The following is a 14,179-nucleotide window of genomic DNA, read 5'->3' on the forward strand; positions in this document are numbered from 1 at the left end:
GGTGGTTTTTTTTTTTTTTTGGTTGGGTTTTTGAATTGATGAACTAGGTTATCAGGGCCTTGACCATTAGTTAGCTTGAAGACCAACCCATCATAGATATTAGCACAACTTGCAATACTGCAGATCCACACAAATGATTGATTCAGAAGATATTTTGTACCACAAATGTCAACAAATCTCATTAGAGATATGTCCCCTGATATTTCCAAGCTTCAACTATCATCCTCTTTCCTCTTCAATTAACAAAATTACCCACTTAAAGAAATGCAAACTACTAAATTGTGGCAGTGTCTCTTGAGCATTAGAATTTGATGGTTGGTTTTCTCCTGCCTTTTATGTCTTGGATGAAGGGTCAGTTCTCAAAATTATTCAAGTGAAGAACAGGATGTAGGTGGCAGAATGATTCAAGTGGGTTTTTTGTATGGAGTGGTTCTAGGGACAAATGAGTTGGGAAATGGAAGAAGACTGTAGAGGGGGTTCACTGTCATACAAGAGTTGGCATCTCCTCCAGGTGTACTGGAATGCCCCGGTCACGTGGTTGCTTCCAGCCTGTGACAAAGAAGCAGATGGTCCTCACTATTTAATTGTTGGGAACTCTCATTGATTATATGAGGTGGGGTTTAGATCCAATATTCTTCCCATATCATGATTCTCTTGGATTTAAAATATGGGTTAGGTGTTTAAAACAAAGTTGGTTGTTGTCATATGGAGTGGACCCACATGAAAAAACGCCAACATCAAGCTAATGGTCCCCTTCTGCTATGATCATAGCACACCTCTCCCATGTCAAGCCATAGAAACTGAATGTTATGGTTTTGTATTCCCACGGGTATGATGTCTCCAGCCATATGTTCTTGTAATTGTCAAAGAATATCTATATACTTGATCTTTGATGCAATGTAATAAATGGGTTACAATCATTTGATAGGGGCTGACCAGATCATCTGATAGGTTGGACTGTTTCCATAAGGCGAGTTTTCTATACTGGATGAACCAGTTGGATGATAACAATATCTCAAGTCAAATATCCACTCAGCAAAAGTATTGTAGCATGCAAGAAAATGTGAATGGGGAGGACAATAAATTTTCTTCAACACTATGGGGACTTTGATAGCTTTGCTTTAGAACTGTTAACAGAAACTAAAGGGTCAGTATGGGGGAAGGATCTGATTTCCTCAGAATTTGATTGGATTTTTCACTACTAGAATTCCTAAATTTCCTTTCTTGGCAGTTTCAATTCCTTTTGACTGGATAAGTACAAGCACCTGGTTTTTCGGAAAGTATGGTGTGGAGAAACAATTGTCTTAATTTTGTCTTGAGCATGTTCATACAGGCAACTGTAGTCCATGCAAGTAAGGCGGGTTGAAGGGTGTTTTATGGTTCCCTCAGCATTGCCTAGATGAAACCTGTAATTTCAAATTCTTGAATAGGTGAGCCCAATTCCAACTATCAGATTAGGGGATAAGGAATGGGATCTTATTGCCCCTATACATTCAAGAGGCTCTCATGTTTGAAAGTGAGAATGACTTTCAACCACTTTGCTGGCCACAATAAAGGAGCTCATCCTCAATGTGGATGTCACTAACTTGTGGTGATTACTAACTCTTTCATGGAGTCACCGTCGTAGTTAAGATGTTGAGAATGTCACTAAATCTAACTCTACAAGATTCCGTTTGCTTTCATCCCTGTATCCTGTGAAAATCAACTATGCAAGTTGACAAACTATGCTGGGGCACTGTTGAACTTGCTTCATAATTTCCATGTGATGGAAAACATCATAAGTTTCTGAATTTCAATGACTCTACATGAGGAATGGAGTATGTTCCAGTACATCTAAGTTTCTTTTTCCCTTCATTCTGTGCCATTAAGATCCTGAGATCAGAGTGGAAAATCAGATGGAATATTTATGGGAAAATATCATATGAAGAGGAGCTCTGGATCATAGCCATGCAGGGAATAGTTAAAATGGGGTGGTTTGTTGTACTAGTTATAATCATTCCATAACGACAGTCAATTCTGGGAACATCTGTGTATTTCAACACTTCATTTGTTCTTCATTTGTCTATTTCACATCGTCTTCCTTTTTGGCTACTTAAACTGGTCAGTATTCATTTAGCAACTGAGAAAGCACAGAAAGACTAAGAGGTAAGACTCAATACAAGCTCTTATTATACAAGATCATCAATGTTTCACAATTCATAAACCCCAAATACTGTTAAAGAGTTATCGATAAGGCTAGACTATCATACTTGATCTTTAAGAATTCTTCATTTTTCTAGGTCTGCTTCCTGCACAAAACAGGGTCCTCTCAGAGTCTCAATCCCCTAGGTCATGGTTTGAGTGTGATGGACTGCTTGTTGGTTGTGCCTTGTGATTGACATGTTGCCGATATAGTGCCGCCATCTTGTGGTAGAGGTCCATATTCATCGACTGCAGCAAAAAATAATTTATCAGTCAATTAATTAAGACAGAAAAAGTATATCATTGGGCTATTGATTTGCCAGAGTGCACCCAATTCTTAGATTGTGTTCACAAACATCTTCAATGAAGGTTGATTTCTATATATTCATGGGTATGCCTCAATTTCAAGAAAATTCTTTTGAAACGTCTGAAGTAAGCCTTGAATTTGTTTCACCTACTTGTGCTAGAAAAGCGCAGTATGGATCCTGCAGAGGGACTGCTGCGTTGGCGCCCGCATCAGACTTTGGTTGTGATGAGGATGGCATCATGGGTGGCACTACAAAGGGAGGAGGGACAAATGTTGGAGTGGCAGCAACAACTGGGTTGGCATGGAGGAGAGAAGGGAGTGTTTGAGGTGCAGCACGAGGGACGGCACTCATATCAAGCATTCCCATGCCCATGCCAAGGCCAACGCCCATGCCCATACGCGCTAGGAGAGACATTTGAAGTTGTTGCTGCATTCCCATAGGCATCATCATTTGAGGCATATTTCTTACACTCATCATCTGAACCTGTGCTTGAAGTTGTTTCAAGTACTCAATCACCTCATCAAGCATTGATGCCTTATCAGTCTGCAATTCACAATAGAAAGGCAGGCATTCATTGTTATTTTCAAAGAATTTTCAGAATTCCATGGAATTCTAACTTTGCAGAATGAACTAACAGAGAGAGATTGATTGATTTTCTCACCTTGCTTGAGTTGGGTACTAGCTTCTGCAGAGTTTTCATCTTCTGATTAATCCTATCTCGACGTCTCTATATGAAAATGGTACTGCTATCAGTAGCTATAACATTGCATCATCACAAACTACTAATCAATCTACATTTCTGCTGATCAGAGTTTTAACTTTTTAAGTACTAATTGTTACCCGCTCCGACTGATTATGAATAGCAGCAGCTCGGCTTCTTCTTGTTGAGTGAGAGCGCCCTGTCTGAGTTTTAGTCTCCCTATCTTCATCCTGGTTTTCCTGTTTCAAATTTTACATGGTTCAATTCAAACTGACGGTCCCCCAAAATATGTAATTAGCACATACAACCACACCTTCTCATGAAGTTTCCAGTACATATGTGTAAAGAATAAAGCATTGCAGAATGATACTCTTTACAAATGACTCATTTCTACTAATATGATAGCAATATTTTCTCTCAAATTCAAGGTTAAGAGAATGGGCATTTTCTGAAGAATCAAAAGGAGAGAAGCACGGATGTTTTCATGACATGGGTAAAAGGTTGAAACAGGGAGTAAGCTTAAACAAAATGGCCGCTGATATGAAGAGAAACCAAGTGCATGAACCCCAAGGCCGAAAGTACTTGAAAGAGTAGACATGGGGCATGCCTCTCCTCTGGCACATTTATGAAACCACCCTCCAGATGGGTTCACTCATTTTTCTTTAAAACCCTTCCTTGTACACAATGGGACAAGCGAAAAGTAAGGTGCAAGCCAATAAATGAAAAAAAAAAAAAACTAAGGCAAGGAGAAATTGGAGTTAACCCACATGACAACCGACAGTATTCAATCTTGGTGCTTAACAGTGAAAATGGAAAAACTCTTGTACCATGATCAGGAGGAAATATTGAAACATGAACTCATCTACAGTTGCATGCTGAGAAGGCAGGAATGATTCTATGCACCAACCCATAAGGAATCACTGTTGAAGTACTTCTTGTAGGTGGTTTATCATGAATATTATTGTTATAGTCCCTAGCCCAATGACTGAAAATAGAGAAAAACTTGTGTTATTTACCGATCCACCATGACAAGCCGAGTCTTCATCTGTAGTTTTGGCCTTCAAGCTGCGAGGAGATTCAGAGGAGGGCCATGTCATCATGGTTGTTTCATTGTCCCTGCAAAATGTGGCACTAGCACTAGCACATGCACTGCGGTCTGCACGCTCAGCTTCATGAACATTAGTACTAAAATTTCTTCCACAATGAGCGGAATCCGAACGAGTCCTCTTCTTCATCAACCCTTGATTTCCAGTCCGTACATGGGCGGAGGACCCGACTGTAGACTTCATATTGGCCAGGTTCTGGGCATGGTGGATGAAGTTTGAGTTTTGGTTGTGGCACGTGGCTTGGTGCACTATCGACTCTAGCGTGTCTCCGGCCCTACCCCATGTGGGTTTTGTTGGAGCAGTGGGAAGGAGCCCACCAAGTCCATGCATGGCTAGCTGGCCATTTTCCCATGTCAGTTCAGCAACTTCATAATTTGACCTGAATTTCAAGTACATATATATATACACGTATTAGTGAATTAACGTATAGTCCTAGGTAATATATAACACAGGAGAATAAGTATGGGAGTATATATATTTCATTCGGTAGCATAGAAAATACTGTTATATATTGTGTAGAAATGAGATTGAAGATGAATGGAAAGAAGAATTATTAATGGAGAAGACATGCTATTTTGCTCACAAAAAACCAGGAAATCATACTCTTGAAGATGAGAACTGAAGAGAAAGAAACCATTTCAAGCAAGAAAGAAGAAAATGCAAAAGAAAATACAGAAAAGTGGGTTTTCTTCTACATGATGTATTTGAGCGATGGAAGAGAAAGGTTACAAAGAAAAATGAGAAGTTGTGGGTGGTACTCTATAAGAAAAAGAGAGAACAAAACTGAAAGAACTGAAATCATGCAGAGAAAATTAAAATTGCACTGAAAAGATGAACAGGTACAAACTTGTAGAAAATGAAATTCAGAGTGCAGGTAAAGAACAAGGAAAGAAGTATGTAAAAGGCAGAAAAGGAGTAAAAGACAGGATTTTTATGGATGAAAAACAAGAACTCAGGGAACATTAAACTGAAGGAGGAGAGGGAGTCATTCAGAATAACCTGGAAAAGAGACCCATATCACATGTTGAAGAATGAGTCAGATGACCTGACAAAGGCTAGAATTAAGGAACAATACTAGTAGCTGGAACTTTGGGGGAGGAAGAGTGGAGAGAGATATGGGTCATGTTTCTATACTTCATATTTTTATTGGTTTTTGGTGCTGGTGAACCAGAAAAATAGGGAGTGATGAGTGGAAAAATGAAAATCACATAGTGAGATTCTCACAAAAACAAACAGAGAAGAAAGGAAAGGAAATTCTGAGGAAAGGTGTTGGTTTTTCCTGCATACATGGGGACAATATGACTGGAGTTCTTCTGATGGGTGTGCACGTGAGAGGATCTGTTACCCTCTTCTCCTTCAACTTGCTCTTGTCTTTGGTGCCTTAGATTCCAATTTGGTACTATACACTGACTACTCATGTTGCCCTCTCTCTCTCTCACTCACACAATGAACAATAGCTTGAGTTTGAGTTTGGATTCCCTCTTATTTCCTTGTCTTCTGGTCCCTTTTTCTAGCTCACATTATTGCTCTGACAGAGATTTTTCAGAAAACATGTGGTAGCAAAAAACTAAAAGCCTGAGAGTGAGAAAATCGGATATGCATGCTTTGGCTGCCTCTAGGCCCTACCTCCCCCTCCCCTTCCCCAAGGAATAGTTTGTGGTTGGGTGTTAATGTCTTTTCTCCTTTTCAATGTGAAATTTCTTCGAAGATTAAATGATCTAGGATTAGACTTTTGGGCCCAGGTAAACCTCTAAATATTGGGTGAAAATAATCATCTCTCTTTCAAGTATAACATTGTGAAAACAAAGTCTTTCATTCACAGTCTCTGCAGCAAGACAAGTAAGATTGGTTTTCTGCAACAATTATGATTTTTGGGAACCTTGGTGGGAATTAATGGATTCATCACCACCTTTCCCAGAAGGGCTCTCTTCATGGTTGCAATATTCTGCAAGATCTTATAGTCCAAGATCAACCTTGATGCATGACTCACAAGCCATTTTTCCAGGGTTTGATGGAAGCAAACAAGCAACGAAGAGAAGGTCAAAAGTTCTCTTTTTTGGAACAAAATCCAAACTATCATCAATCATCACATTAATTATTGTCCATAGTCGGCAAATCTTGTTCAGAATGAAATTCAAACAATTTTGTCTCTTCTCTTTTCAGATTTCTACATTATAAAGGGACGATTGTTTGAAACAATTTGTTTCCAAGACTGGTCCATAAAAAGGAAAACGAAGAAGAATTGGTAAGAAAAAGTATTCAATTTTCCTTTGTCGGCATGCTTAAATATCACCACTCCAAGGACCTTTTAAATCAAATATGGTCCTTCAAACAATAGATAATGATCAAAATACCCTTTAAAAGATACAAAAAGTCTTCAAGCGTCTAGACACCACATATGCCATGAAAATTGGTTCAAAATATTATCCCTTCAAGCCCTTAGTTCTCAGCCAGGCAATGCACCATAAGACTAACGCATCATCACCCGACACGTAGACATGCCGGTGTACTGCCACATGGAGGTCTTCCATGGAGCCGGTGATGGTCCTGTATGGCCACCACGTGTCACCACCAATCATTTTCTCTCATCACAACTGATAAAGAATCTCAACCCCCATTGCATTTGCCCCTCACGCCAAGCCTTATGCCCAAAAGCTCAATGACCCAACTTGAGGGACAAAACTACATTCACTTCTATGGCTGAAAGTATTTCAAGTACATGTAGTAATGGTAATATTTCACTCACATATGTCAATGCCACTGAGTGTAACATTGGTTTTTGCCTAAATCTGGAGGTGGGTCCTGAGTTTTAGACCAGCCAGCACACAACAACCATGATGGGAAATTCACATGTCGTCATTTTATAATTGATGCTGACCCCAACTACAGACTTGTTTACAAGAGTCTGTCAATTTGGATGAATCAATATCGCATATCCTTTAACATTATTCACCAGTAGAATTCTTCCTTGTTGTTATGCATTTAGCATCATTTAATGTTTAGCTTGAGGTGGGATACAGGGAAAGATAAGGGTCATTGTCAATGAGGAAAGAACCAAGGCAAAAATCTGTAATACAAATGGCATTTGTAGGCATACTAGTGTGAAATATATATTATCATCTTCGTAATTGGTTGTATAATTTGGGAATAAACTAGTCCTTTTGAGTTCAATATAATGGATTTTTCAGGTGTACTTGCAGTGACAAATTTGGGATTAATGGAATTAACTGGGAAATCTCAGGAATGATTGAGATACATTCAAATGATGAAGATGTGTGAAAAGTAACTAAGGGTATGTCAAGCATCTTGGAATTGTATAGATTTATAGGTTCAACTTAGACTTTATCCCTTCCATTAAAAAAAAGGGAAAAAATCATTCAGGGGCATAGAACAATATCACCCTGGAATTTCATTCAAATGAATGCCTCTCTCTTGAAAAATCTGGTCTAGAGATTTACTTTCATAGCCTGCCCTATTGCCATTAAATTTAGGTATAGATGGAAGATTTCATAAGTGAATTCTTAGCTCTCTTTTTTTTCCAATGAAGGCTATGTAAAGTCATTAGGAAATTACAAACAACTTAGAATATAACAAACCTGAAGTTTTGGGAGCTTGAAGGCAATATCCTTACACCCAGCAGGTCTAGAAGAAAGCATTGATGGATTTTTTTTGGAATATTCAAGGTATCCATTTTTTTCAGTTTCTGGTCTATCCATTGACATGGGTGTTCCAACTAATCACTGAATTGACAAATGGTCACTATGTTCAGATAAGTCTAAAGCCTGCATGGATAAGTTCTTCCAATTAAACGTACATGCCTGTGGTTCATCTGGTTGAACAGTAGCATTGCAGCTAGTTTAGACCTTGTCCTAGTGTTTATGCAGTTCATTATTTCCTCTGTATTTTTGCGAGTGCAAGATCCATAAGTTGAGCAAGTCCAATGTCCTTTTTCTCACAATATTAATCCATGTGGCCCGCTAGACAGATGGGGCCATTGTCATGGTAACAAGACCATGGCACCAACGGTCGATTTGTTCCATCTTATTGGAAAGGTTTAAGTCTTTTGCTGGGTTCAGACCTCCTAGCCTCCAAATGAAGCTTGACTGCAATGCAGGGTTGGTCTAGAGAAGACGAGTCAGGTGGGCACTTGTCAATTAATGGCATGCAAGTAGATTCTCTTCAATGAGCTCATCAACTGGACTATTGTGATTGGGAAGCTCTTCAATCTTGTCTCAATTATCAGTGCCAGATTTGATAGGGCTATATACATTGTACCCCCTTCTTTTTGGATGATCTTGTCATCAGTCAATCTGTCCAAGGCTCCATTTTTCCACTCATGAGGGCCATAATTCAGATGGGGAACTCATAATTTCAGTTGGATAACTCTCTCCCCACAGAGAAATGATATTTGTTTTATAGGTATTGGAATTTATATGTTTTTACAAAATTCATTGTCCTAATATGGGATAAAAATAAAATAATAATTAGGATAAATACTCGTGGAAGATATTTGTACCTTGAATCACCCTGGTGGTTAGGTGACGAGCAGGACGAGACAATAGTTTTTTTGGCTTACACACCACAGGGGAAAGCTTTTACAAATTGCTGATTACAGTTGAGGAAATTATTTCCATAAATCAATTAAAAAAAAAAAAGTCCGTTGAAAATTCTGGTGTATGAATTAATTGAATGCAATGACTCAAGTAGAATTGGTAGATATTGAAGGGTGTGATGGTGACACTAAAGAAAATGCCAAAGGCAGAGGTGATGGTGATGATGTTTGAATTTGCTAACAGTGGGGGAGGAGGAGGTGGTGGTGGTGGTGGGCTTGCCGGCGGGTTCCCTGGTCGGTACAATAATCTAAGGTGGATGTATTCTCAGTAGCTGGTCCCATCCCCCCATCCGTACAACTTACTCTTTCCTTCCAAGCCAAGGTACCTTGAAATAACACCTCATAGAAAGATTTTGGAGCAAATATTCTTATCCTCTGTTTCAGACAAGTCCATTTCTAATAAACAAATGAAAAATAGAACTGTATGGTGTTTGATTAATCAACAGCTTGAGTTTATGGGGTAGTAGCTGGGCCTATGAAATAAATTTGATTGGTCCAACATCACCCACAAAGAAAGAAAATTGAAACTAAGAATCTATGGTTGCCTGAGCTTTGTCCCAAGCATGTGATTTGTCTTTTTTTTATGGAGGGAGTTGTAGTTAGTGTGATATGGAATCGAAAATCTGTTTTTGCAGTGAAAGTAAGATTACACCCCCCTTGATCATTTTATTGCAAAATTGAACATGCAAGTCTTCTTGGGTTCAAGGAGTGTCACATAAGACTTAGACAAGCAAAAATAGACACTTAGACAAGCAATATCATGAATTTATATGGTTGATTGACATCAAATTTCATATTTCTCTGTCCATTGACCTGCCTTCTCCCAAATATTTCTCTCCTCACTTTCTTCATCTTGATTTTCTTCTCTTTCCATGTTTCTTTTTCTTTCATTTGTATAGAAGAAAGTCTTTACATTTATATTCCAATTTCAATATTTCAATGCATGATATCAGAGTGTTTTCTTTCTTTCATGGATTGACACATTTGAGTCATCTACTTTCTTTTACAATTCTACAATTCCACCATTCTAGATTGATCTTTGATCAAAAGGGTTTTTTTTTTCTTTTTTAATTTTTTGTTCATCTTGGTCTTCCTTGTTTATCAATTATAGCCTTCGTCCCATTTTGTTTCTTGACCATTAATTGATGAAAATTATGAAACATGGAGTAGAGCCATCAGTATGGCTCTAAGTGCCAAGAACAAAATTGGGTTTATAGAAGGATTGATAAAGAAACTAGCAAACTCAAATGATTTAAATTTCCATTAATGGGTCACTAAACATGATGAACTCTTGGATCCTTGATACTCTCTCCAAGGAATTAGAAAGGAGCTTTATTTATGCAGAAAGTGCATTCTCTTATTTTACAAGAAAGGAGACGATGGAATATTGCTGCAACTAGGCAGTCAAGCATTTAGACCATTGCAGTGGCAGCAACACAACAAAGTGGAAATTTTGCTCCTTAAAGAGAAGGCTCTTATAACAATAACAAGCAAAATTCCAAGGGTAGTAAAAAGAGAACACCTACTTGTGCTCACTTCAAATTGGGTTGGTCACATGGGTGAGACGCTAAAATCTTCATAGCTATCCCCCTAGACTGTAATCACCCATTTTAAATTGGGATTGTTGGTTTTATTTTGGGTATTTCTGAATAAAATAAATTTGGCAATTGTTGCTTGATTTTATTCCGTGAATTTTGCTTTCCTTTTATTTTTTGTCGAGTCAATGACTCTTAGGTATAAAGAGACTGGTTCTTTTGGGGTAGGGATTATCAGAAGATTATTCAACAAAAAGTTCCATTTTTTAGTCAACACCATGTCTTGTCTTCTTCTTCTTGACATAGACATTGACTTCACAATGAATCATTTCAACCAACTCAAATCAAGCAGCCTAGCACACCCTTAACAAGCCCACTATAGAGAATAACCTCTTTGAATCATCCTTTACACTAGTGAAATAAGTTCAATAGTTACTTTCTCTCGTTTAATTTCTTGTAAAGGTTGTTAAAGTGTAACAATGTCACTCTTAAGTTCAGGGATGGGCCACCTAAACAATGACTCTTCGAACTGATCCACCTAAAAAATTTCACTTTCCCTTACTAAACATTAATTGGATACTTGATAGTGGTGCCACCCATCACATCGTAAATTTTGTCGTCTTTTTTTTATCCATTACTTCTAATGGTACTACTATCATGCTTCTTTAAGGTAGATAAACTCTTGTAACATATTTTGGTGCCGTTTCATTAAACTCCTTTTGTATATTCTCTTTAATGTTCGTTGTGTGTCATCTTTTCATTTTAATCCTATTTTGTTAGTAAAGTCGCCTCCTTTTCAAATAGTCTTTTCATTTTCAATTTTTACTCTTGTTATATATATAAGACCATACTTCTAAGAAGGTGATTAACTTGGGAGAGAGCGGAACCGTTTTTTATCACCTTTTAATTTAATCTAGCTTGTAATTTTGTTATTTCTTCTCCTTCGATTGATGTTTGGCAATAAATGTTTAGACCTTTGTGTTCTCTTTGTTCTTGACTGTTGCATGAGTCAATAGTTAGTATAAACCAAGATGGCAAAAGGATTGATGGAAGAAAATTGATTATCATTCTGTCCACTATAGGGGAGTTGGACATGATAAAGTTCAAATCACAAAAGTTGTTCAAACTGGGCATATCCCTATGACACTGAGCTCTTCCTATTTTTTTAGTCTATGTTCTAATTGACTGGAGATGAGGAATGGGAGTTTGGGTCTAATTTTATGAGACTCTTTCCCTTAGTGTTTCTTAAAGAGGAGGCTTCTCCTTTCTCTGTACTCAAAACACATTAAGGTGCATAGGCAAAGACACACCAACTGTTGTTTCTCTTTCTCCCTATGTGTCTTGAGTGAGGCCTTTTGAATTATGGATATGGGGTGTATGCTCTTGTAGCATTCACTACCCTGAGATCCTTTTTCACCGCATCTCAGAGGACTAAGATCGAGGTATGCTTAGACCTCGGTATTGCACTATCTGTTAGTGTGTTTCCGTGGTATTATGTTTGTTATTGTATGTACATTGTTCACACCATAAAAACGTATTTTTTTTATAATTATTTTTTTGACATATTTGAATGAAAGGGACAGATACATAGATGTGTTAGTTTCCTGGAAATGTAGAATGTAATACAGTTTTTCCTTGTTATGATAATGGTTTTGGTTGCAGAAAGGAGGACAATAGCATTGTTCATTTACAAGTTCTAGTGAGCTTTATTGTTAGTGACACTCAGAAGCAGAAACACCTAACAGGAACCTTCCCTGTCTTTCTGATCATCTCTGCCTTGTGTTTCACCTCAGACTCCTCATTTCTTCTCTTCTCCTGTAGCTGTGCCCTTGCTCCTCCAGCAATTTGATCAATCCTCTCTATCTTGATTTGGTAATGTTGAAGATTCAGAGCTTTTCTCTGCTCCAGCTCACTCTGTAGTTTCAACAATTAGGTGGGAAGTTCTCAGTCATTGTGTTCAAAAAGTCAGACAGAGAATTGAGAAAGCTGAAGTCAGACCTTTTTCCTTTCCATGATAAGTTTGGCTCTCATTTTCTTCTCATTCTCCCAAGCAAGAATGCTTGAACTTATATTATCATTTCTGAAATTCATGGTTTGTATTGCAGTAGTGAAAAACTGAATCAGGGTCTGCATTTGTAAGAACTGAAACACATAGACAACGAAGATTTTACCGCTTTTTAATCTTTGTTATCTGGGCTTTCTCCCAAGCATCTGCTTTGGTTTCTACACTCCTGTTGCTTGTTGAATACCCCTGTTGCCTTTGGTCTCTGGGTGCAGCAGATACAGATCTTACTGGAGATGCCTTACTTGGTCTGCTAGATGGAAAAGCGCTCTCCAGTGAATTCCCATTGTTTGTCATTTGTCTTCTGATGGATGCTTCACCTGTAACACATTACCTTTTTAGTTTCGGACTGAAACACTGTGACAAAGAGATGGCTGAGGCCAATAATCACCTGGGGTTTGTGTTTCCTTGCCAAAGAGTCCAGTGGTGTCTTCTTTTCTGCTTTTGAGCCTGGACATAGAGGTTTCAAGGCCATCCCTTGTTCTTTTCTGATATTGCAAGTTAGGTTCTTCCAGGGTGTAGATGGCAAATGCAGCAGCAGCAACTGCAGTTGCAAACTCTTCATCGTCGGAGTCATAATCCTTACTCATTTGTGGAGAAAACTGCCTCCAGAACCAGTTCTGCACCTTATCTACAAAAACTAACCATTAGTTTTATTTATATCTTTTTCTAGTCTTCATTCCTTGGATTGCCTGGCCCTGGTTTTCAATTTTGGGCAACAGAAAGTTGTCATTTTGATCCTTATTTATTTGTTAGTACATTTACCAAAACTTTCAAAGATTCCACATAGCCAAAGCAATGAAAGAAAGTATCAAAACATGATGGATAAAGCATACTTCATCACCAACAGCAAAATACATGAGTACCTCCTCTTGGTCTTTCTCTAATGCTGTGTGATGCTTCCTTGCTATGTTGGCCTGAACCCGAAAAACTCACTCTAACTAAGAAGTCAGTTAACAGGAAGACAAAGCAGGGTAAAATGAAACCAATAAGGTTCCCATATATACATATTGCATTCCTCTAATTATTTCAAGCAAAGCCCATCAAACCAGACCCCTTTTGGTTACAATTCAGCATTGAATTCAGCATTCCAGTTACAACATTATTAGATAAGCTACAGAGATCACCAAACTTAATCAAAATTTTAGAGAGAAAGACTGGCAAACATGTACTAATTGAGTTACCTCTTTTGCTTAATCAAACTCTCCATATTTCTGATTCTGCAGTCACTGATTGGTTCTATTCCCAGATTCTTCAAAGGAGAATAGATACATAGGCTGCTTATTGAAGTCAGAAACCTGGAAGGGAATTCTTCATTTGTAGCTGGTGAACAGAGGAGGTGGGGACAAGCAAAGGTGCCATATGCTTTGCATGCAGCAACTGGTTTAGCTTTTCAAGAGTAGTAATGTGGGAGGCAAAAGGATTCTGTATATGTACATATATATATTAAAGACATGTCGCTTTGGCACAAAGTCATCTTTATGGTACTTTTGTGGTGGTGGTGTTCTTGAAGGAATGTGCATGTGGGGTTGGAAATTAGTGTAAGGTCTATGGGGTTTCCAATTCTGATTGCTGTCATTCATTCCTTATTCCTTCTTGTTCTTTCAATTGAATGGAGCCAGTTATCATCCTTGAGATTGTGGGAATCAATGGATTCCCCCAACCCAAGTGACCT

At 38.2% G+C, this 14,179-nt stretch overlaps 2 protein-coding genes across 6 annotated transcripts; both read right to left on the reverse strand.

Annotated features, from left to right (window-relative positions):
- Positions 1-2,139: 2,139 nt before the first annotated feature.
- On the reverse strand, positions 2,140-5,785 carry LOC117905180 (transcription factor PIF7). 2 transcript variants are annotated; one of them, XM_034818118.1, is made up of 6 exons: positions 5,583-5,785; positions 4,206-4,674; positions 3,330-3,428; positions 3,151-3,216; positions 2,640-3,032; positions 2,140-2,430 (listed from the first exon to the last, which is right to left on the reverse strand). In XM_034818118.1, the coding sequence occupies exons 1-6, from the start codon at positions 5,711-5,713 to the stop codon at positions 2,317-2,319; spliced, it is 1,272 nt and encodes a 423-aa protein (XP_034674009.1). In that variant the 5' UTR covers positions 5,714-5,785; the 3' UTR covers positions 2,140-2,316. The 2 variants fall into 2 exon arrangements, with proteins under 2 accessions (XP_034674009.1, XP_034674010.1); XM_034818119.1 differs by lacking the exon at positions 5,583-5,785 and adding an exon at positions 5,295-5,576.
- A 6,195-nt stretch (positions 5,786-11,980) lies between these two features.
- LOC117904377 (uncharacterized protein At3g61260) lies at positions 11,981-13,907 on the reverse strand. Of its 4 annotated transcripts, XM_034816957.1 has the most exons (6): positions 13,689-13,907; positions 13,371-13,441; positions 12,896-13,135; positions 12,614-12,824; positions 12,441-12,522; positions 11,981-12,356 (listed from the first exon to the last, which is right to left on the reverse strand). In XM_034816957.1, the coding sequence occupies exons 1-6, from the start codon at positions 13,712-13,714 to the stop codon at positions 12,165-12,167; spliced, it is 822 nt and encodes a 273-aa protein (XP_034672848.1). In that variant the 5' UTR covers positions 13,715-13,907; the 3' UTR covers positions 11,981-12,164. The 4 variants fall into 4 exon arrangements, with proteins under 4 accessions (XP_034672848.1, XP_034672851.1, XP_034672850.1 ...); XM_034816960.1 differs by lacking the exon at positions 13,371-13,441 and having other exon boundaries at positions 11,983-12,356; positions 13,689-13,904; XM_034816959.1 differs by having other exon boundaries at positions 11,983-12,356; positions 12,896-13,421; positions 13,689-13,904.
- Positions 13,908-14,179: the final 272 nt, after the last annotated feature.

The sequence above is a fragment of the Vitis riparia genome, chromosome 17, assembly GCF_004353265.1.
Source record: "Vitis riparia cultivar Riparia Gloire de Montpellier isolate 1030 chromosome 17, EGFV_Vit.rip_1.0, whole genome shotgun sequence".
Classification (NCBI taxonomy): domain Eukaryota; kingdom Viridiplantae; phylum Streptophyta; class Magnoliopsida; order Vitales; family Vitaceae; genus Vitis; species Vitis riparia.